Source organism: Pelecanus crispus, chromosome 11 (genome assembly GCF_030463565.1).
Source record: "Pelecanus crispus isolate bPelCri1 chromosome 11, bPelCri1.pri, whole genome shotgun sequence".
Classification (NCBI taxonomy): domain Eukaryota; kingdom Metazoa; phylum Chordata; class Aves; order Pelecaniformes; family Pelecanidae; genus Pelecanus; species Pelecanus crispus.
The window spans coordinates 34,482,827-34,500,976 of NC_134653.1; the positions used below are offsets into that span (position 1 = coordinate 34,482,827).

The following is an 18,150-nucleotide window of genomic DNA, read 5'->3' on the forward strand; positions in this document are numbered from 1 at the left end:
TGAAGTTCAGCTGATGTGGGGACTGGGGCTTAAGGAGCCTCTTCCCTCCTGCTTCTGTCCTTCAGTACCAATATTTACCAGCCAGACCACCTAGTGATTGCTCTGGAGAGCTGGGATGCTGCCACAAAGCTTTTGAGACAGGACTGGATACTCAAGAGAAACAAGTTTGGGCTTTGGGAAGCAGCTGCTCACCCCAGTATCTGCTGGCCTTTGCTCTGTTAGCAGCAGCAGCTAGGTCACTTTTTCGGAGATATCGCCTTAAAAACAGCCCTTAGAGGTGCTATGACCACAATAACACCAGTGCTCTAATAATCCCTTTTAATTAATCCCTGGGAAAGAAGGTGCTTAACCAGATAAATTTCCGCTTGGTTTCTGTCCTGCTGCTGTTCTGGTATGATGAGTTGCTTTGTGCTCTGTGACAAAGAATTACTTGGAGGTTAAAGGTGACACTGAGTTCATTTCCCGAATGGGCAAGGCTCTCTCCCACCCCCTCAGCCTCATTTCTCAATTAATCTCCTCATAAATCCTCATTGCATTTTTGAAATGGAGATGGTTAGCAGGACTGCAGCCAGGATAGTGGGATATTCTGGCATGTTTTAAGTCACAGCAGGCAGGCATGCCTGCAAGTATTTAATACCTGCAAGTAAATGTGCATGCATTACGTCTGTTACTGTTCCAAATTCCTCCATGGAGAATGAAGAGAGAGTGAAGAAGGATAAGTGTCCGCCTTCACTCTTAAATTACACTTTTATATAAATAATAAACTTCTTTTGCAGGAAGCAATTAGAAAAAAATCTTTCGGGCTGGGACATTGCTAGTGTAATGCGTAGTAATTTTGGACTTTCATGGAACTTTATTGATTTATATCAGTGGTGAAACTTTTCTAAGGGTGAAATTCTGCAACAGTTAAAGCTAATCTAAGTCAGTACTTCCATAGTCTTTTTCTCCACAAATTAGATATTTTACACCAAATTTGCATAGATTGCTGGAGATGACAAGTAGCGGAGATGGAGGCACTTAGTTACAACTCAGAGAAGTTGACGGAGCAGACTTTAACCTTGGAAGCATTTGCTACTTTGTCTTGCCAAGTTGCATATATTAATGGTAAGACTTTTAACATCGTATTATCTTCTTAAACTGTCTTGCTTTGATGCTTTCACCTGATATATGTGCAGTGTAATGCCACCGTCTCCTGCTTCATATGCCACATGCAGCTAGTTGGATTTATCTGTGAACTGCTGTGTTGTATCTCCCCAGAATGCAAAACAGCATAACTGCCATGTGGTGTGGCACTACCTTAAGCAGGTGTCAAAATCCTTTCCATGTGACTCTGTGGATCTTGAACATTGAAGAGTACTTCGAGAGGTCTGCTAACCAAGCTCAAGCTTTGCAGATTCTGGACTTAAGGCAAACAAAAAGAGTTTGTACAAGTACTGGGTAGGATGATGGAAATAGTTTTTGCTAGTAACATTTTTTTTTTCCCTCTGAAAAGTAAAACTCCCTCAAGACCATAAGATAGAAAGCTGAAAGGTTTATTGAAGGCAGTTGTTTAAAACTATCACTAATCCAAGTCACGTACCCCTTCAGTCAGTTATTGGTGCTCTTGTGTAAACGTTCTCATTATGATGACAGGTCTAAGGAAAGTGCTATTGAAGAAACGAAACTGCTATCCAGGAGGGGTTCTGCTCTGTCACAAGTTTCTAAGGGTTGCTGATGCATAGTTTTTTGGAGCACAAAAAACTCTCAGCCATGTAAACAAAACTCCAGAGAATCCATGTGGCAGCTGGTACATTATTGGGCCTAAAGATAACTTGGATTGCCTTTAAAACGTAGGGCATTTGCATTAAGGAACAGGTCTCATAATGTATTTCGGCATTTCCAGTGGCATGGTGCTTCAAGGTCTATTTTAAATATATGATCTTGAAAACAATTCTTACCCAGATGTGATGCCCAAATCTGCAACTCTTTTCATAGGTCAGGAATTCCTGTTGCTGCAGCGTTCTCATTGGGTTGTGCGGGATTATTGGCTGTTTGCAGGAGCAAGTTTAAATTGCCCAACCTCTAAAAAAGTCATGTGGCTTCTGACATTTGTTATCAATCTTATATGTAAGGAGGTTTGCAAATGAAAGGATGGGATTTGTGGATGACGACATCAAATGAGTCTAAAGATGTCTGACTTCTGTGCTTAGCTTTGATAGAAAAAACTTAGTCACACTACCTCAGTTCCCAGTCTAGATGGTGGGGAAAAATTCTTCCATCTGTTGTGTATTTAACTGCTGAGGTGGGATGATGGCCCTGGAAGGGGTTTATTTCATGGCAGTCCTGGACCCTGAGAATACAGGCCCTGAAACATGAGATGCCAGTTATGAACATGTCAAGATGTAAGCTAAAAGTATACTGGTAACCCCAGGGAAAGCCTGGTCCAGATCTGGTGGTAAGAAATCCTTTTTTTTCAGTCTCAGAATTACTCACTGCCAGGTTATACCTAGCTCCGAGTAATACCCCTTATATTTGTGTGATGCAGAGCACAGTGGAGACTGAATCTCGGTGTGAGCCTTTTGGCACTAATGTAATACAAAATCCTGTTGTTTGGCTGTATTTAGCTTCTGAATATGTACCTGTTTACAAGAAAAAATATTCTCCTTTTTTCTTACTGAGTGGTAAGGGGAAGAGCATTGTAATTAGAGTCCTCTGTGTGTCTTCTTTTTACACCTGTGTAGAAAGCTCCATCCTGCATAGATCTGAGCAGTACTCATGCTAAGCTTTGTACTCTCGGTTCTTGTTGATTTTTCTGGCATTGGAGAGTGCTGAGCAAATTGCACCATTCAGACTCTAGGACCCTAATCTCTTTTTAAACAAGGAGCCTGTGTAAAGCAATTTAATGTCTAAACAGAGGAGTGAGTGCCTATCGGCATCTAACAAAGACAGCAGAGGAAAGCACAGTGCTATTAAAAACTAGAGAAAGAGACACAGGACAAGGAATTGATACATTGCCAAGGCCAGAACTATTTGTTTCATGTTTGTAACTTACATCTTACATGTCCCCGTTTTTATGACACTTCAGTAATTTTAAAAAAAAAAAAATCATCTGCGATATTCATGTAACTGATCATTGTGATATTCTGGCCAAGGTTTAAAATTCTGTGGGGGTTTTTGTGAGCCATCTTGTAGGGCTAAATTTGAGACATCCTCTGTGGAGACCTGTCTTTCACATACTTGTACTCCCATGAAAATCAGACCTCTATAGCAGTGTCTTCAATAGGAGATAAACAGTCCAAATCTCTGAAAAGTTACTGGTTAAACTAGACAATTCTGATCATGTTGTCTACTTATTCCCTACTTTGTGACTTTCACTGAGTAATTTTTGCCTGCTTTAAAGAAGGGGGTAGAAAAACCCAAACCCCAAACCAACAGTGTTTCACCTAGTGCTTTGTCTGATGAACTAAATGTGGTTTAATCAAATCAATCAAATTCAGTGATAGGTTCTCATTTCATTGATAGTGTGTTGGGCTTGTATGGCAAGGTTTTGGTAGTGGGGGGCTACAGGGGTGGCTTCTGTGAGAAGAAGGTTCTGCTAGAACCTTCCCCTATGGTCTGATAGAGCAATGCCCACTGGCTCCAAGATGCACATGCTGCTGGCCAAGGCCGAGGCCATCAGCAACAGTGGTGGCACCTCAGGCATAACATATTTAAGAAGGGGTGGAAGGGGAAACAAGCTTGTGCAACTGCAGCCGGAGAGAGGAGTGAGAACATGTGAGAGGAATGACTGTGCAGACACCAAGGTCAGTGAAGAAGGGAGGGGAGGAGGTGCTCCCCGCACCGGAGCAGAGATCCACCTGCAGCCCAGGGGGGACCCCACACCAGAGCAGGGGGATGTGCCCAAAGGAGGCTGTGACCCCGTGGGAAGCCTGCACTGGAGCAGGCTCCTGGCAGGACCTGTGGCCCTGTGGAAAGAGGAGCCCACACTGGAGCAGGCTTGCTGGCAGGACTTGTGACCCCGTGGGAGGGACCCACGCTGGAGCAGGCTGCTCCTGAAGGGCTGCACCCCATGGGAGGGACCCACGCTGGAGCAGTTAATGAAGAACTGCAGCCCGTGGGAAGGACCCACGTTGGAGAAGTTTGTGGAGAACTGTCTCCTGTGGGAAGGACCCTACGCTGGAGCAGGGGAAGAGTGTGAGGAGTCCTCCCCTGAGGAGGAAGAAGCGGCAGAGACAACGTGTGATGAACTGACTGCAACCCCCATTCCCTGTCCCCCTGCACCGCTCAGGGGGAGGAGGGAGAGAAATCAGGAGTGAAGTTGAGCCCGGGAATAAGGGAGGGGTGGGGGGAAGGTGTTTTGAGATTTGGGTTTTGTTTCTCACTATCCTACTCTGATTTGATTGGTAATAATTTAATTTTCCCCAAGTTGAGTCTGTTTTGCCCCTGATGGTAATTGGTGAATGATCTCTCCCTGTCCTTATCTTGACCCATGAGCCTTTTGTTCTGTTTTCTCTCCCCTGTCCAGCTGAGGAGGGGACTGACAGAGCAGCTTTGGTGGGCACCTGGTGTCCAGCCAGGGTCAACCCACCACAGCTTGAGAAACTGGGTTGGAAAGGTTTCCTATGGCTACCATATGTTTTCAGTTCAGCTGGGAATAAACTCTGGTGTCCTAAATCCTTGTCCTCTTCCCTACAGCTATCGAACAAAATCAGCTTAAGTGTTATTTGCTTTGGACTTTCAGTGCTGACATAGGGAATGAATACAGAATCCATGGAGTTTACCACAATGAGGCAAACAGCATTGGAACGAAAGGCCATCATATGACATTTTACCTACTGAATGTTGCTCGCAGGACACTGACATTTGCAGCTTCTGGCAGGGGGAAGAAAGACTCAGTACCTGAATGGTGTCTATATAGAAGTTTTCCAAACCTTATCTCTTAACAAAAGCTTTCATTAGCGGAATTTTGAGTTCCAGATACTTATCTTTGATTCTAAGCAGTAAACTAGCTTAAATATGTCAGATGGCCTCAGCAGTACAGACATTTGGTAATGTCAGTGCTGGGAGTGGGAGTGATTTCAGAATCCTTCGCTGACCTTTGCATATACACTGTTGTTTTACAGACTTTTAAGGTCATCAACCAGTCTGAGGAAACAGTTTATAGATTTCAGTCCTGAATGTCAGGCAGTCTTTGACTAACATATCTCAGTTAGATGAATTGAGGGTGATAGAGAAGATAGGCTTGCAATAAAAGGATATTTTGGAATATCTGCAGTCAAAAGGTGAGATGTATATAGAACTGTGACCATCAAAAATTGCAACTTGTAGGCTGTCATTAAAAGATTAGAAATGCATTTCCAACACGCAGTTTTCTGAAACCCCATGCACCGATACAGGTTAGGGGTTGACCTGCTGGAAAGGAGCTCTGTGGAAAGGACCTGGGAGTCTTGCTGGACCAGTTAACCACGAGCCAGCAACGTGCCCTTGCAGCCAAGAAGGCCAATGGTATCCTGGGGTGCGTTAGTAAGAGTGTGGCCAGCAGGTCGAGGGAGGTTATCCTCCCCTGCCAGTCTGCCCTGGTGAGGCCACACCTGGAGCACTGTGTCCAGTTCTGGGCTCCTCCCCAGTTTAAGAAAGACGAGGAATTACTGGAGAGAGTCCAGCGGAGGTCTATGAAGATGATTAGGGGACTGGAGCATCTCTCTTACTAGAAAAGGCTGAGAGCTGGGTCCGTTTAGCCTTGAGAAGAGGAGACTGAGAGGGGATCTTACCAACACTTACAAATATTTTAAGAGTGGGTGTCAGGAGGATGGGGCCAGACTTTTCAGTGGTGCTCAGCCATGGGATAAGGGGCAATGGGCACAAACTGAAAAATAGGAAGTTCCATCTGAACATGAGGAGAAACTTCTTTACCTTGAGGGTGACAGAGCTCTGGAACAGGCTGCCCAGGGAGGTTGTAGAGCCTCCTTCTCTGGAGATATTCAAAACCCGCCTGGATGTGATCCTGTGCAACCTGCTCTAGGTGAACCTGTTTCAGCGTGGGGTTGGACTAGATGGTCTCCAGAGGTGCCTTCCAACCCCAGCCATTCTGTGATTCTGTGAAAGTTTTCATTGTGTTTCCAAATTAGACTTAAAGATTCTCTTTTCTGTTTGTGAAAAGGCTGTACATCACAAAATGGCTATTTGTGGTTTATACCCATGTGCCTGTTGTGTCAGTAATCCCCAGGAAAACGGAACAACCTGGCAGCTGCTGGATAATGCTTTATAATGCAGAGGTCTAATCCTGATTTCTAATAGATAAATAGTAAAACAAGGAGTTTTACATGTAGTTTATCACATTACTCTAGATGGTCTGCATATCTTTCCAAACATTCAAATTGTCAATTTAAGTCTGGATAAGTTCTTGGCCTCCGTGTCTTCCTCCCTGGCAGTGAGCTCTAATGTCTAATCACATGCTGATACACTGTATGAAACTTTTTTTTTAGCCACTTTGAATTCCCATCATTTAGTTTCAGTGACTGCCCCCTTGTTTTTGTATTTTAAAGCAGTGAAGAAGTTCCTGCTGTACCTTTGCTCATTCATTGTTTTAGGTACTTTTGTCATTTTCCTGACAGTTTGGAAATGAGTATGTTCTGCCTCTGGAGAAGAATGGGGGAAGCATTCACTTCTGTGCTAAATCCACAAATGTCTGTTGAGATTTAGTGAAGATTTTGGCTGCAGTAAGATACAAAGGATAATTTCATTAAGGATATACTCTCAGTATGTGAATGAAGCCTATTTAATGGAATATTATTGCAGTTTTTCATTTAACAATACACTGAATGAAATAAGTTAATCTGTCCCACTGAAATAAAATAGGAAATTTGTTCAAAATAACTGCTTAGAGTGTCTCCTGACAATCTTTGTGACGTGGTTTAATTGAACTCTGATCTAGGCTAAATAAGGTACCATCTACATCTGGGCTTAAAATATATTTGGTTGGTTACCAAGGGTGTGTACTCCCATATATGTGAATAGGAAGATACCATCCCAGGTCAGTCAGGAGAACGCTGCAATTCTAAACTTATCCTTGGACTTCAGGTCTCAGTTTAATGAAACCTGGATTCTAAAAAGAACTGAGAAAATAATTTTATTAGCAATCATTTATTTGACGAAATTTCCCTCATTGGGTGTTCACAGAATATTTCAGAATAGGCTGCAATCTCCCTCAAATGTTTGCTGTATGGTTTTCTTTGGCAGATTTGTTTCCAGTTTATTTTTAACTTCATCAATTGATCTCAAGCATTCACCATAAGCATTTGACACTTGACATTGCCTATATGCAATTAGTCAAAGAGTCTCTCTGTTCTCTCACTGGATGAGAAAGCATATCTGATGGGCAAGCATGAGAAATAGAAAACGTGGTTTCTGGAATTACCCTGTTATGTAGGTTTTCTAATGGATTTTTTGAATGGTGTTAGAAGTACAGATTTTAAGCCAGAAAGGAGTATGAGGCTCCAGTTATCCCTGTACTTAAACAGTAACTTGTACTGAGAAAAATGTATCTTTCAGAAAGGAATCCAGTCTTGATGTGAAGGCACGGACAAGCCATTGCTCCCTTCCATAGTTTGTTGCAATGGTTAATCAACCTCACAGTTAAAAGTATGTTCTGTAATTTGAATTTGAGCTTGTTTGGTTTTAAGTTCCACCCAGCCTTTCTAACAGCAAAATTCCCTTTTCTAGATGTTAAGAAAAGGGAACTTGGAGGGGATGAGAGTACAACTGAGGTCATTCTGAAGTCTAAATGAATATTCACAGATGCTTATGTCTTGCAGTATTTGCTGAGCTCTAGTTCTAAGCAAAATACTTGCTACAAAGATTTCACGCACTCTGAAGTCACTAAATATGGTGCCAGTATAGAAAATTAAAGAAAAATGAACCAGAAAGCATAGCTGTTGACATTTTGTGGTGAAGGAAACATCTGCACTGATTTAAGTGCATCTTTTCTACTTTTATTCTTTCCTTACTTTGTATTTCTTGAGCTGGAATATGTGATTTGCTGTGCAAGAGCAGGAGAGGTTTGTAGTGGAAGGTGAGTCACAAAGAGAGTTCAAGAGTGGGGACTTTTATGAGAGGATGCGCTTATATATATAATGCGCTTATAGTATGGTTAAGCTTTTTGGGTGTAGGGGCAGCGTGGGAATAGGAGGCTATGTAAGGAGAGGGGATAATATTTACAGGGCTTGCAGAATTTTAAGTGGTGGTGCTGTAGATTAGTATTAGGGTTTTTTTCTTAGAACTCTAGTGGCATGGAATTTGGGCCAAAAAAAAAAAAAATCATCAATATGGTACAGCATTCAATTATAGCTATGTTTAGGGATGGAAGAGCAAGGCATTGGGTAAAGCTATTACAGAAAGGAAGGAGAAGCTCCTGCCTTAAAAGTTGCAGAATTCTTGGTGGAAGCTTCAGCTGTACTGGTGTGCTAGGGTAATAGGAGAACACAGAGGGATAGAAATTTGTCTACCACTTTTCATATGGTTCGTTTCCTGGAAGGAGTAATTATAAATGTGCCTTTGTGAGGGCCATACAAGGTGCAGAGACACCTTCTTGCGTTACTCTTCCTTTGCATAGGCAGATGTCTTCTGCCTCTCACTGGCTTTCTCTGGCTAGGAGCCTTCTGGCTGAGGGGACAGGCAGATGGTTTCCTTGAAGGCTCAGTGGCTCATCAAACATCAGTCAGTGAAGATATGTGGCCATCGGCCAGTAATCTCCCACCCACAATCTAAACTCTTAATTCCCAGTCCAAAAGAAAGTTGTTTCAAACCAACCTCATAAAAGAATGACTTAAAAATACTAAGCTTTTATGACTGTTCCAGTGAATCCAGCACCCAAGGCTCCAGCTCCATATGAAATCACCCCAAAGAAAATTCCTCTTACACTGGGATCCAAGAAATAATAATACAGATCAGAATTCACCATTTCATATCCAGTTCCAAAAATGAACTTGCTAGGTTATAGGAATTTGAGCTGGACTGTCACACTGGAGCCGGTGATGTGCGTAACAGATGCCTGTTTGGGTTCAGATGAAGTGCTGCAGAAGCATATGATGCCAGAAAGAAGGATTAAAAAGTCACCAGGCTGTTACAAAGGAGGAGTAATTACTTGTAAGCCTTAACTTTTGTTCTTGGCTAATTCTAGCTTTGTTTGATGGTTCTTAATCTTTTTTGTGCTGGACTTCATCTCTGGACAAGTTGTAACTCTTGTTCGATAATGTAGAAGGGTAAAGCACTTACTGTCTGCTTGTGAGTCAGGCCTGCTGTAATCAGAGTTAGTCTTCAGTACAGAAACGGTGTTTCTGCATTTCCTTTCTCACCCTTGCCCGTATTCTTGATTTCCACTTCAGTTTGTAAAAGCCCTCGTGAAATGGGAGTTTCCCACTGGGTTCGAATTAAGTGAAGGTCAACAAGCATCTTCCTTTAAGGATCAGGGCTCTTAGATGAAGCATCCAGGGTTTTCTCAGGGTATTTACACCCTTTAGCTAAACTGTTTGAGGAAGTTCAACTTCTATGATGTGAGTTATATTTGTATAAATGTGCTTATAGCATTCCTGTCACAAGAGACTGACCTCTATTTTTCTGATACAATTGTGCTCATATAAGAAGCTGAACTGGCAGTGAAGTATTGCTTTCACACTGTCCTAGGGATAAAACACTTAAATTTACACCTTGTTTCAACATGAACCTCTAGAAATGTGTTTCAGTGGTTGAGCAGAAAAAAGTTTAAAAATGAGAAATATGTTCCAGAGCACCTGAAAGCACTGATAGGCATGGCTTCTTCCCCCCCAGCCAACAGGCAGTCTATTTATTTTTCAGGTAGACAAAGTAATCTTATACTTAATGATTACTTAAAATAATAACTTGTGATATGAAACTCAGAAAAACCTTGGCATCTTCTTTAAATAGATTCTCTGATAAATTAAAGAACTTTGTAGCTGAGTTGATCAAGCATAGAAAAATGTTCTCTGGAAACACTGGTAATTAGTTATACCAGGACATGAAGGTTATTAGGTAGAGATGGAAGAGTATAGAAGAAACCCTTAAGTGATGGCCTGTAGTTGCTGATGCACATGGTTGGGATTCTAAAATAAAATGGACAATTTTAACTACCAGTTTTATCAGTGAAAGGTTTAAAGTGCTTAAATAAATTGTCTAAAGTACAGACATCACTATAGAAATACAGTACTCCATTATGTATGGTATGAAAGTGGGTTGAAATCTTTAGACTACAATAAAAAAGCAAAGCTTTTTCTACTTTTTACTGTTAGTCTGACCAAATAGGTTTTGCTGTTTTGCCTTCAGCTTATTAAAGCAGAAGTTGCACAGCTGTTTTTCTTAATATTGGGCCATGTCCTACATACCTCATCCATGTGATTGATCTGGGATAAATGGAGTGCTGCAAAAATGAGACCACTCTCTGTCTGAGGATAACGTGCTACAGCAAAAGTCCTGGGAATTGCAGAAAAACAGCTGTTAAGTTTCAAGCATAGATCCTGATCAACAGCCCTTTGAAATCAGAGGAGTCCACTTGTCTCTGCAGCCTGCTGAGCTTATTTCTGTTTTTTTTCAGATCTGTTGTAATCCAAAGGTATTCCCTCAGTTGCATCGGTGCCAAATCTAGAGTATCTCAGTCATGGAAAGACTTCAGCAAAATGTGCCTGTGTGCTTAAATCAATTAATGCTTATGTTCAAGGAAGTCATTATGTGCTTTCTTGAACTAGAACTTGCAGCCCTCTAATATTACAAGGCTCTTGGCCTGAGACAAGAGAATGCCTAATAAAGAAAATGTAATGATTCGCAAGTCAAATTCAGTAGCCAAACTGACCAGTAAGAAGCTGACTTCTTGTGTAGCAAACCAGGTATTTTTTTAAGAGAATGGTGGGATCTGCCATGTAAATGTCCATGATTGCTCTTTGTAAAGGGCTGCTGGAAGCTGACCAATTCTTAGCAGGCTCATCCAGGGCAGGTGAAGGGATTTAGAGGGGAAAGTGAGACCAAACTTGCTCCTGTTTGAGTAAACCAAGTTCCTGTGCTGCTCTTGGACTGGGAGGAATATGTAGACTTTGCTGTTTTCTTGAAAGGTCCGTGGTCTGAAGTGGATCTTCTTTGTATTCCTTGTTTCAGTGTTACAGCACTTTGGGATGTAACCCTAACAGACTAATACTTGGATTGACTCAGGTAAGGGGAAGTCAGTCAGCTCAGGAGGTGGCATTTGTAGGTTTCTTTCCAGCAGAATTAAAATGTATGCCAAGGATTGGAGAGACTTAGAGGATTGTAACAGTGTGCTAAACTGATGTTGTATTTTAAATGTGAATCTACTTGACAGAGAGGGAGTTGTGCTGGTAATTCACTATGTTCCGGTGTTTTCGTTGACAGGCCTCTTACCTTTTCTTTTTCTCTTTTTGCCTTTTAATTTTTTTTTATTTTTGTCCAGTCATGGCAGTTTGCTCATTTATGAGAACTAATTCTACCATCCAGTGGTGGTGCATGAATTAAACATGAGTGAACACATCTGAGTTCCTTATTTCAAATTTATGGCTGCCGTCCTTTGAGACCTCTGATTTTCCCCCTCCTCCACATTGGTTTCTTCCCTTTTTTCTTAATTGCCCAATACCTGCCTTCCCAAGCTATTCGCTTTCCCAGCACCAAGCAGTGCCAGCCCACGAGCTATGTGCGCACTCAACAGGATTGTAGTGAAGTTGTCTGTCAGCAGTGGTCATTTGGTGTAATGACAGATATTGATTATTTACTACTTGAAAACATTTAATTAAATTTGACTGCATAATTAGCATGCTAACAGCCAGACATGCTAGAAGGTCAGTGAATCTATTATTTGCAAAAATCCTCAAGCTGCAGATCTTTGAGAAAGCTGGTAAGTCTGCCTCTGTAGGGCTTTTTAGAGATCCTTAGGTGTTCCTGAGTTGCAGATGAATCTGCGTGTTATGCATTGCCGTTATGGTTGCTTTTCTTCTTTGAAGAGCTGAACTTACACAGAACCTTAAATCCTGACTCTGCTGGGATTCCCCATGGATATTGGAACTGACATATGTCTGAGGGCAAGGTCTATTTTTAAATATTAAAGACAGTCTAGCACCAGATGCATCATCATTCGTTTACCTTCTGTACCTATAGTTAATCTCTTCAGCAGGAGTTAGGAAGAGGGGTTGTGGGTAGCATTATGTAATCTACATGTATTTTAACTGTCTTCTGTTCTTATCTACCTAATTAGGTAATCTTTGTCTTTCAACAATATACATTGTTAATCTTTATAGTACGAAAACAGCATTTAAGTCAAAAGGAATCTGATATTCAGCTGAAACTTAAAATTGGCCAGTATGTACCAATTTCTCTCTGTGTGCACCTTTATATGTTAGCACTTGTTAAAATACTTCTAGCCTGTGATGTGCCTCTGTGTTTAAATAACTTAGAAAGCTGAGGTACTGTTGGTATTAAATTATAGAGGCATAGACCATAGTGCTAGAAATAGTAATAAGAGAGCAAGGTTTCTTGACAGAGAGAGAGAGAGTGAAATGGGGTGTGTGTGTCAGTTCTTAGAAAAGCAATTTCTGTCTTTGGCTGTAGAACAGAAACTATCTTTGATCTCCTGGCCAGTGTTCCTGCAGGGATAGTGATAAGCAGCCCTTCGGGGGCTGTGGTTCAGTGGACCGTACCAATGTACTGAATACCTTACGCATGCTGTAACTGAACAGAAGATTGGAAAGACAGGAGAGAAGTTTCTAAGTGGGTGAAAAGTTTAGAAGGGGATGGTGTGACCAGGAAAAGAGAGGGGAAGGTGAGCACATGGGTGGTTTAAAAGACACCCTGTTTACTTACGGAATTGCTTTTGGAAGGCTTTGACTTCAATTTGTGGCCAGTCCTTAAGAGAATTGGTGTGTGCAAACTTACGTAAGTTTGCTTGAGGTGGTGTTAGGGAGGTGAGACATTGCACAGGAGTGACAAGTAACCTATTTATTTCTCATCCAGTTGATAGTCAAAGAATTCAATGAGTACTTTATGTGTTTGCTGTGCATTAGCAAAGCACTGCTGCAGTCAGCTGAGCCATGTGAAATGGCTATTGGGACAAGTTTTGCTTCTGCTATGTGAATCTTCCTCTTCCTGCTCCCTCTGGGAGTATGAGTAATTGATGGTGCTGCACGCAACCCTTTGTACATCACTTGTGGATGTATGCGTGCATGCGTGACAAAACCTTTATCATAGTTAAATGTGAAGTAGCACTAAAGCCTGCATTTTTTTCTTTTGTGAACGTAATGCAACAAAGAATTAGCTACATCTAAACACGTAGCTAGGCTGTAAATATTTTTTGCATAAAATAATGCTTGTCCCTAACTTACCAGGCAGCTCCACTAAAGGTATAGTAAATGTCCCTTTGAACCTCTAAGCAGATTTGATCCTAACTCGCATCACCTTTTTTTTTTTAGTGACAGATTGTCGTGGGACCTTGGACAATAATCAGAGATTTTCTTCATTACCAACATACCTCCGTGTCAGCTATCGGATATTCAGTGCTGAAACATCTTTCTTTCTCAAAGAAGCCAACCAGGACTTCATGAGAAATTCCAGTTTGCAGTCCAGGGTGGAATCGTTCTTCCCATACAAGGCCAAGAGCCCACCAATATTAAATGCCACCTATGGACCTTTTTCTGTTGAACAAGTTGTGCCCCAGGACCTAATGTTAACTTCTGACTTTTTTGGATCTGCCAACAAGTTTACTTACAACTGGAAACTTAAGGCCTACATAATGAGCGACAAAATTTACCTGAGCAAGCCCAAAGTCCAGGTCCTGTTCTACATTGTGGGCAGGGACTGGGATGACTACAGCACCACAGAACGGCTGCCCTGCCTGCGGGTGTTTGCCTTCCGAGAGACGCGGGAAGTCAGAGGCAGCTGCCGGCTGAAAGGGGACCTGGGGTTGTGTGTGGCAGAGCTGGAGCTCCTGCCAAGCTGGTTTAACCCCCCCACTGTCGTCACAGGCCGTAAGAAGCCACCGGATCAGTTTGAAGGGAGCCCTGTGGAGCTTTACTATACTATCCAACCGGGAGATGAAAAGGGAGAGTGTACCGCTGAGGATATAAGGAAGGGAAATGCTATCCGGCCAGGAAAAGATGGCGTGGATGAAACCATGTCCCACTTACAGAGGATTGGATCTGTCAGCCTCTACCGAGGCCAGGAGACTTCCCAGCTAACGGAGCTGCGGCTGGATAGTAATATTGTTGTCTGGTTGCCATCAAAGCCTGTCAAACAAGGAGAGGTTGTGAATGTTTATGTGACAATTGCCAACAATTCTACGGTGGATCAGTTCGTACTCAGGTACGGTAGGTTGTTTTTGCATGTTTCTAACGTGGTAGCACACAAAGATGTTGGGGACACTTGACCAATTTGAAGTTAATCCACGCTGAAGGTTGCTCCTAGTCACTGAAATACATTATTTTCCTCCTTGAACGCTGTGAAGAGGATTGAAAGCCTCCATCACTAGGAGGCTTTTAACATGTATGTCATGCCATTTATCACATGCCCCCGTTATGCAACAATGTACAAAACACAGCAATTTGCTGCGTTAGTGGGGCCATTTCTGCGCAGTGACAGACAGTAAGGCACCAGAAAAGTTCTGTGCTTTACAGGGCTTTTAAAATTGGGTTTTTACTGCACAGGCATGGAGTTTAAACGTAGCAAAACTTCAATTACGTGCTTTTCTTTAAGTGCTCTGACAGTGCTTTGCCTCTCCCACACAGAGTGGTTTTGTTAGGAGAGCTCTTTAGGGAGGGGTTTAACTGTCTACTTGTAGTTAAGTAGCGTTTGTCTTTGCCAACACATATATCCTTTAGAATAAGGCCTAATGTGTTTGATAGTGGTGTTGACTGTAAGGCACTGTTAGAAGCGAGTGCCGTTATTTTGGACAGGAGTAGCGAATACAGGACCTATGAACACGAGAACTGTCTTACTGGGTCACATCACTTTCTTTTATTTTCTTCTTTAGTAGTTTCCCTACTGATCAGATGAAAATCCTTTGAGGATGACAAAGATTGGGTAACTTGTTAATCACTGAAATATTTGATGTATCTTTTTTTTTTCCTTGTTACCAGGTTTTAAATTCAAGGGAAATTTCCACGGTGATAAGCAACAATTGCTCTTTAAAGCCTCAGGGAATCAGAGTTTCCCAAAAGATTCTGCACATGAAAGTATTTATTTCTAAGGCTTATATGAATTAGTTTAATACATAGTTGACAACTACCGAGGAGAATAGCCTTTAGAACAGGAAGTGTCGCTTGGCAGATAAAAGGCTTTTATTTTAAAAAAGGGGGATTTTAGTCATCCCAGAATCGTTCTGATGTTTGCAGCTTTGGTTAAGTTGGTGAGATAATCTCCCAGACACCTGTTTACTGACTGAAACCTTCATTATAGAAGTCTTTTCTGATGCTGTTGCTTATCTTTTATTGAAAATGCTTTTTCACAAAGTAGTACAAACAGAATACATTTCCACATAACAAGGATAGCTGTAGTGAAAGAAGAAATCCAAAGGCAATGAACTGAGTGTTTGCTGGGTAGATGGGAGAGGGGATCACCCTTTGAAGGTCTGTGTCACAGTCTTTATTTTCCTGAAAAGTAAGTTGAAGATAAACAAGCTTGTTGAAATCTGGTGATGTATTTCTTTGCTCAGAAATGAATCTGCCTCAGCAAGGATATCATTTGCATGCTGAGAGGTGCAATAGATAGAGATAGTAATGTGGGATGTCAGTAGTTGCCTGTGTGACTTGCTGTTACGGACAAAATGGATTGGCTTTGAGAGCAGGTGACTTCTATTTGAAGTGAACAGTCTGACATTTGTTGGTATATTGGTGGTTCTGTGTTACCACAAATGCGGAGCTCAGGCCACGTTCTCTTGCTGAAACACCCTTTTGGTGAAAAGAAGGGTTTGGATTTTTGCTTAAAGTTACTTTGAACCAGACACAAGAACACAAGAGGCTAAAGAAACCAAGATTCTTTTTTTTTCTTTTTTTTTTTTTTTTTTTACATGGCTTTTGCTTGCTTTCAGTGGAGATGGGCAGGTGGTCATTGACTTCAGATGTAGTATAGGGCTGACTCATGTTCTAAAAATCAGTGCTGTTCAGTGTGCTTCCTGCTCGCTGCCACCAAAGGTAAGAAAAGCAATGGGAGATATTCCAAAACAGTCTTGGGTTTGAGAACTCTGTCTTGCAGGCATGTTAGTCTCTTGTGTCTGCCAAAGATGTTGATCTGTGCAGTTGTTAAGGCATCAGATAGAAGCTTTGCCTAAGGTGTACAGGAGGGTAACTCCATGTGAAAGAAAAGGAAATGGTTTTAACTGTTTTCCTGACACGGCAATAGGAAGGGACAGCTGATACCCACTGGTGAATGTTGTGTGGTACCGTCCCCTGAGGTGTGAATTGTGTGGCCCCTTCTGTCAGCCTCCAAGGTTTCGTTTCTTTTTAGTGGTGGAGTGCCGGTGAAAGGCTGGCAAAGTCCCGTTCAGGCTCCTGCGTCTGTGGCAGAAATCTGTTGTCTTTGGGGAAACTTCCTAGGTGTGAAAGAATGTAGAATTTGACTCGGGAATCTATGAAGTGCCTGTATGTTACAGGACAAAAAGCCAAGCAAATACAGCAGCCAGGGAGTAGCCAGTGCGTATGCTGCGTCTGCCTAGGGGCTCCTTCAACCTTCTCCGTGGCCGTTTGCCTGGTTAGATAGAGGGCTGTACGCTCTCATACTCACGGGTTCCCGGCAGCGCAATCCCTACGTCCTATGACATGCATTCACATTTAATCATCCTAAAGAAAAACACACCACACATTATCCCCAGGCATAGTGGGCTTGCTTATTTTCTGCTTCTTGTATATTATTCATTGAGGTATTGCAACATCCAGTGCTGAAGCAAACAGCATGTGATCATTGCTTGGGCCGGGAGAGGGGGGGAATAATAGCTACAAATCTTCTCTGGCAAAAGGAAAGTAGACTGGTCTAAATGACCTCATATCCACAAATCATTCCAATTGAAACTGTGTTCTTAAATTGTGTCTTAATTCAGAATCCTATTACTGTATCTATAAATTTATCAGCCCAAGAACACCAGTAAAGTCAAAGAGAATGACTAATATGACAGGGAGTGAAGCGAGTTATGCATGGTAGTACATTAACGCAGTAGGAGCACTGTCTGAATAAACACAGATCTTCCTTTCTTGCATCTAGTCAGCACAGGCTATTGTGAAAGCAGTGTGAACAATACTGATAGGGTATAGGATATAGGTTCTGTTCACAGGCCCATTCCTGGCCTGCCGTGTCACCTCTGGTAAGTCTTTACAGGCGTTTTCTATACGCAACGTAGAAAATGCAAACAGTTGGTCGGCATCACTCTCGGGAGTGGGAAGCCTGTTTCAGTCCTGTTCCTAGAAGACTTCCTCTGATAGAAAGGGGTTTGGGTTTGCCATGTATTATCAATAGTAATATGAATGGGAAAATCTTGATAAAAGAGCTGAAGAAATAGAGAAGGGGAAGAAAATACTGCACTGCATTCGTACCATTGGGGAGGATTTGGAAGAGAGATGAATTACACTTACTGCTGACTGCTCAGTAAGGAAAATTACTGTTACCTCTAGCAGCTGGGTAAACTACGAACAGAAGTAACATCAGTATAGGACAGAAAAGCAAAAAATTAACAATATTTAAAATAAAGATCATTTAAGTCTTCTGTGCACTTCCCAGAGCTGTTATAAATTAACACCACTGGCTTCAGCAGAGCTACTGTGATTGATTGTTGCTTCACCAATTGCTGTGTACACAAGCTTCTCTAATCTGAGTCATTATTTTGGGTGTATTGTCTGTAAGGATTAGAAAGCAAAATCCTTAGGGCAAGACCCTGTTCTTGAATGCTTTTATGAACTGCCCTCACACCCAGCAGGCTACAAATAAGGGGGAAAATCACAACCATACTAAAAATAAGCTATTCTTCTGAGGTTAACTTTCAGAAACACGTAGCTGTGTGTGTATGCTGAGATACGATATTTGAAGGCAAGTAGGAAGCTGGGCACTTGATTTCTATTTGTAGTACTGGGGAGTTGGTGAGCTGAATGCATTAGGCAGCTTTGAAAAGGTTGGCCTGTGTGCATT

General features: G+C 42.0%; 1 protein-coding gene across 2 annotated transcripts in view; it reads left to right on the plus strand.

Moving 5' to 3' along the window:
* Nucleotides 1-18,150, plus strand: part of LOC104036388 (transmembrane protein 132C-like) — a 225,807-nt gene that overhangs the window by 53,661 nt on the left and 153,996 nt on the right. Inside the window, exon 2 of one of the 2 annotated variants that reach the window (XM_075718741.1) lies at nucleotides 13,455-14,343. In XM_075718741.1, coding sequence (XP_075574856.1) covers nucleotides 13,455-14,343 — 889 coding nt within the window. Of the gene's footprint in view, nucleotides 1-13,453; nucleotides 14,344-18,150 lie in introns of both variants that reach the window. The other variant, XM_075718740.1, reaches the window with a different exon arrangement.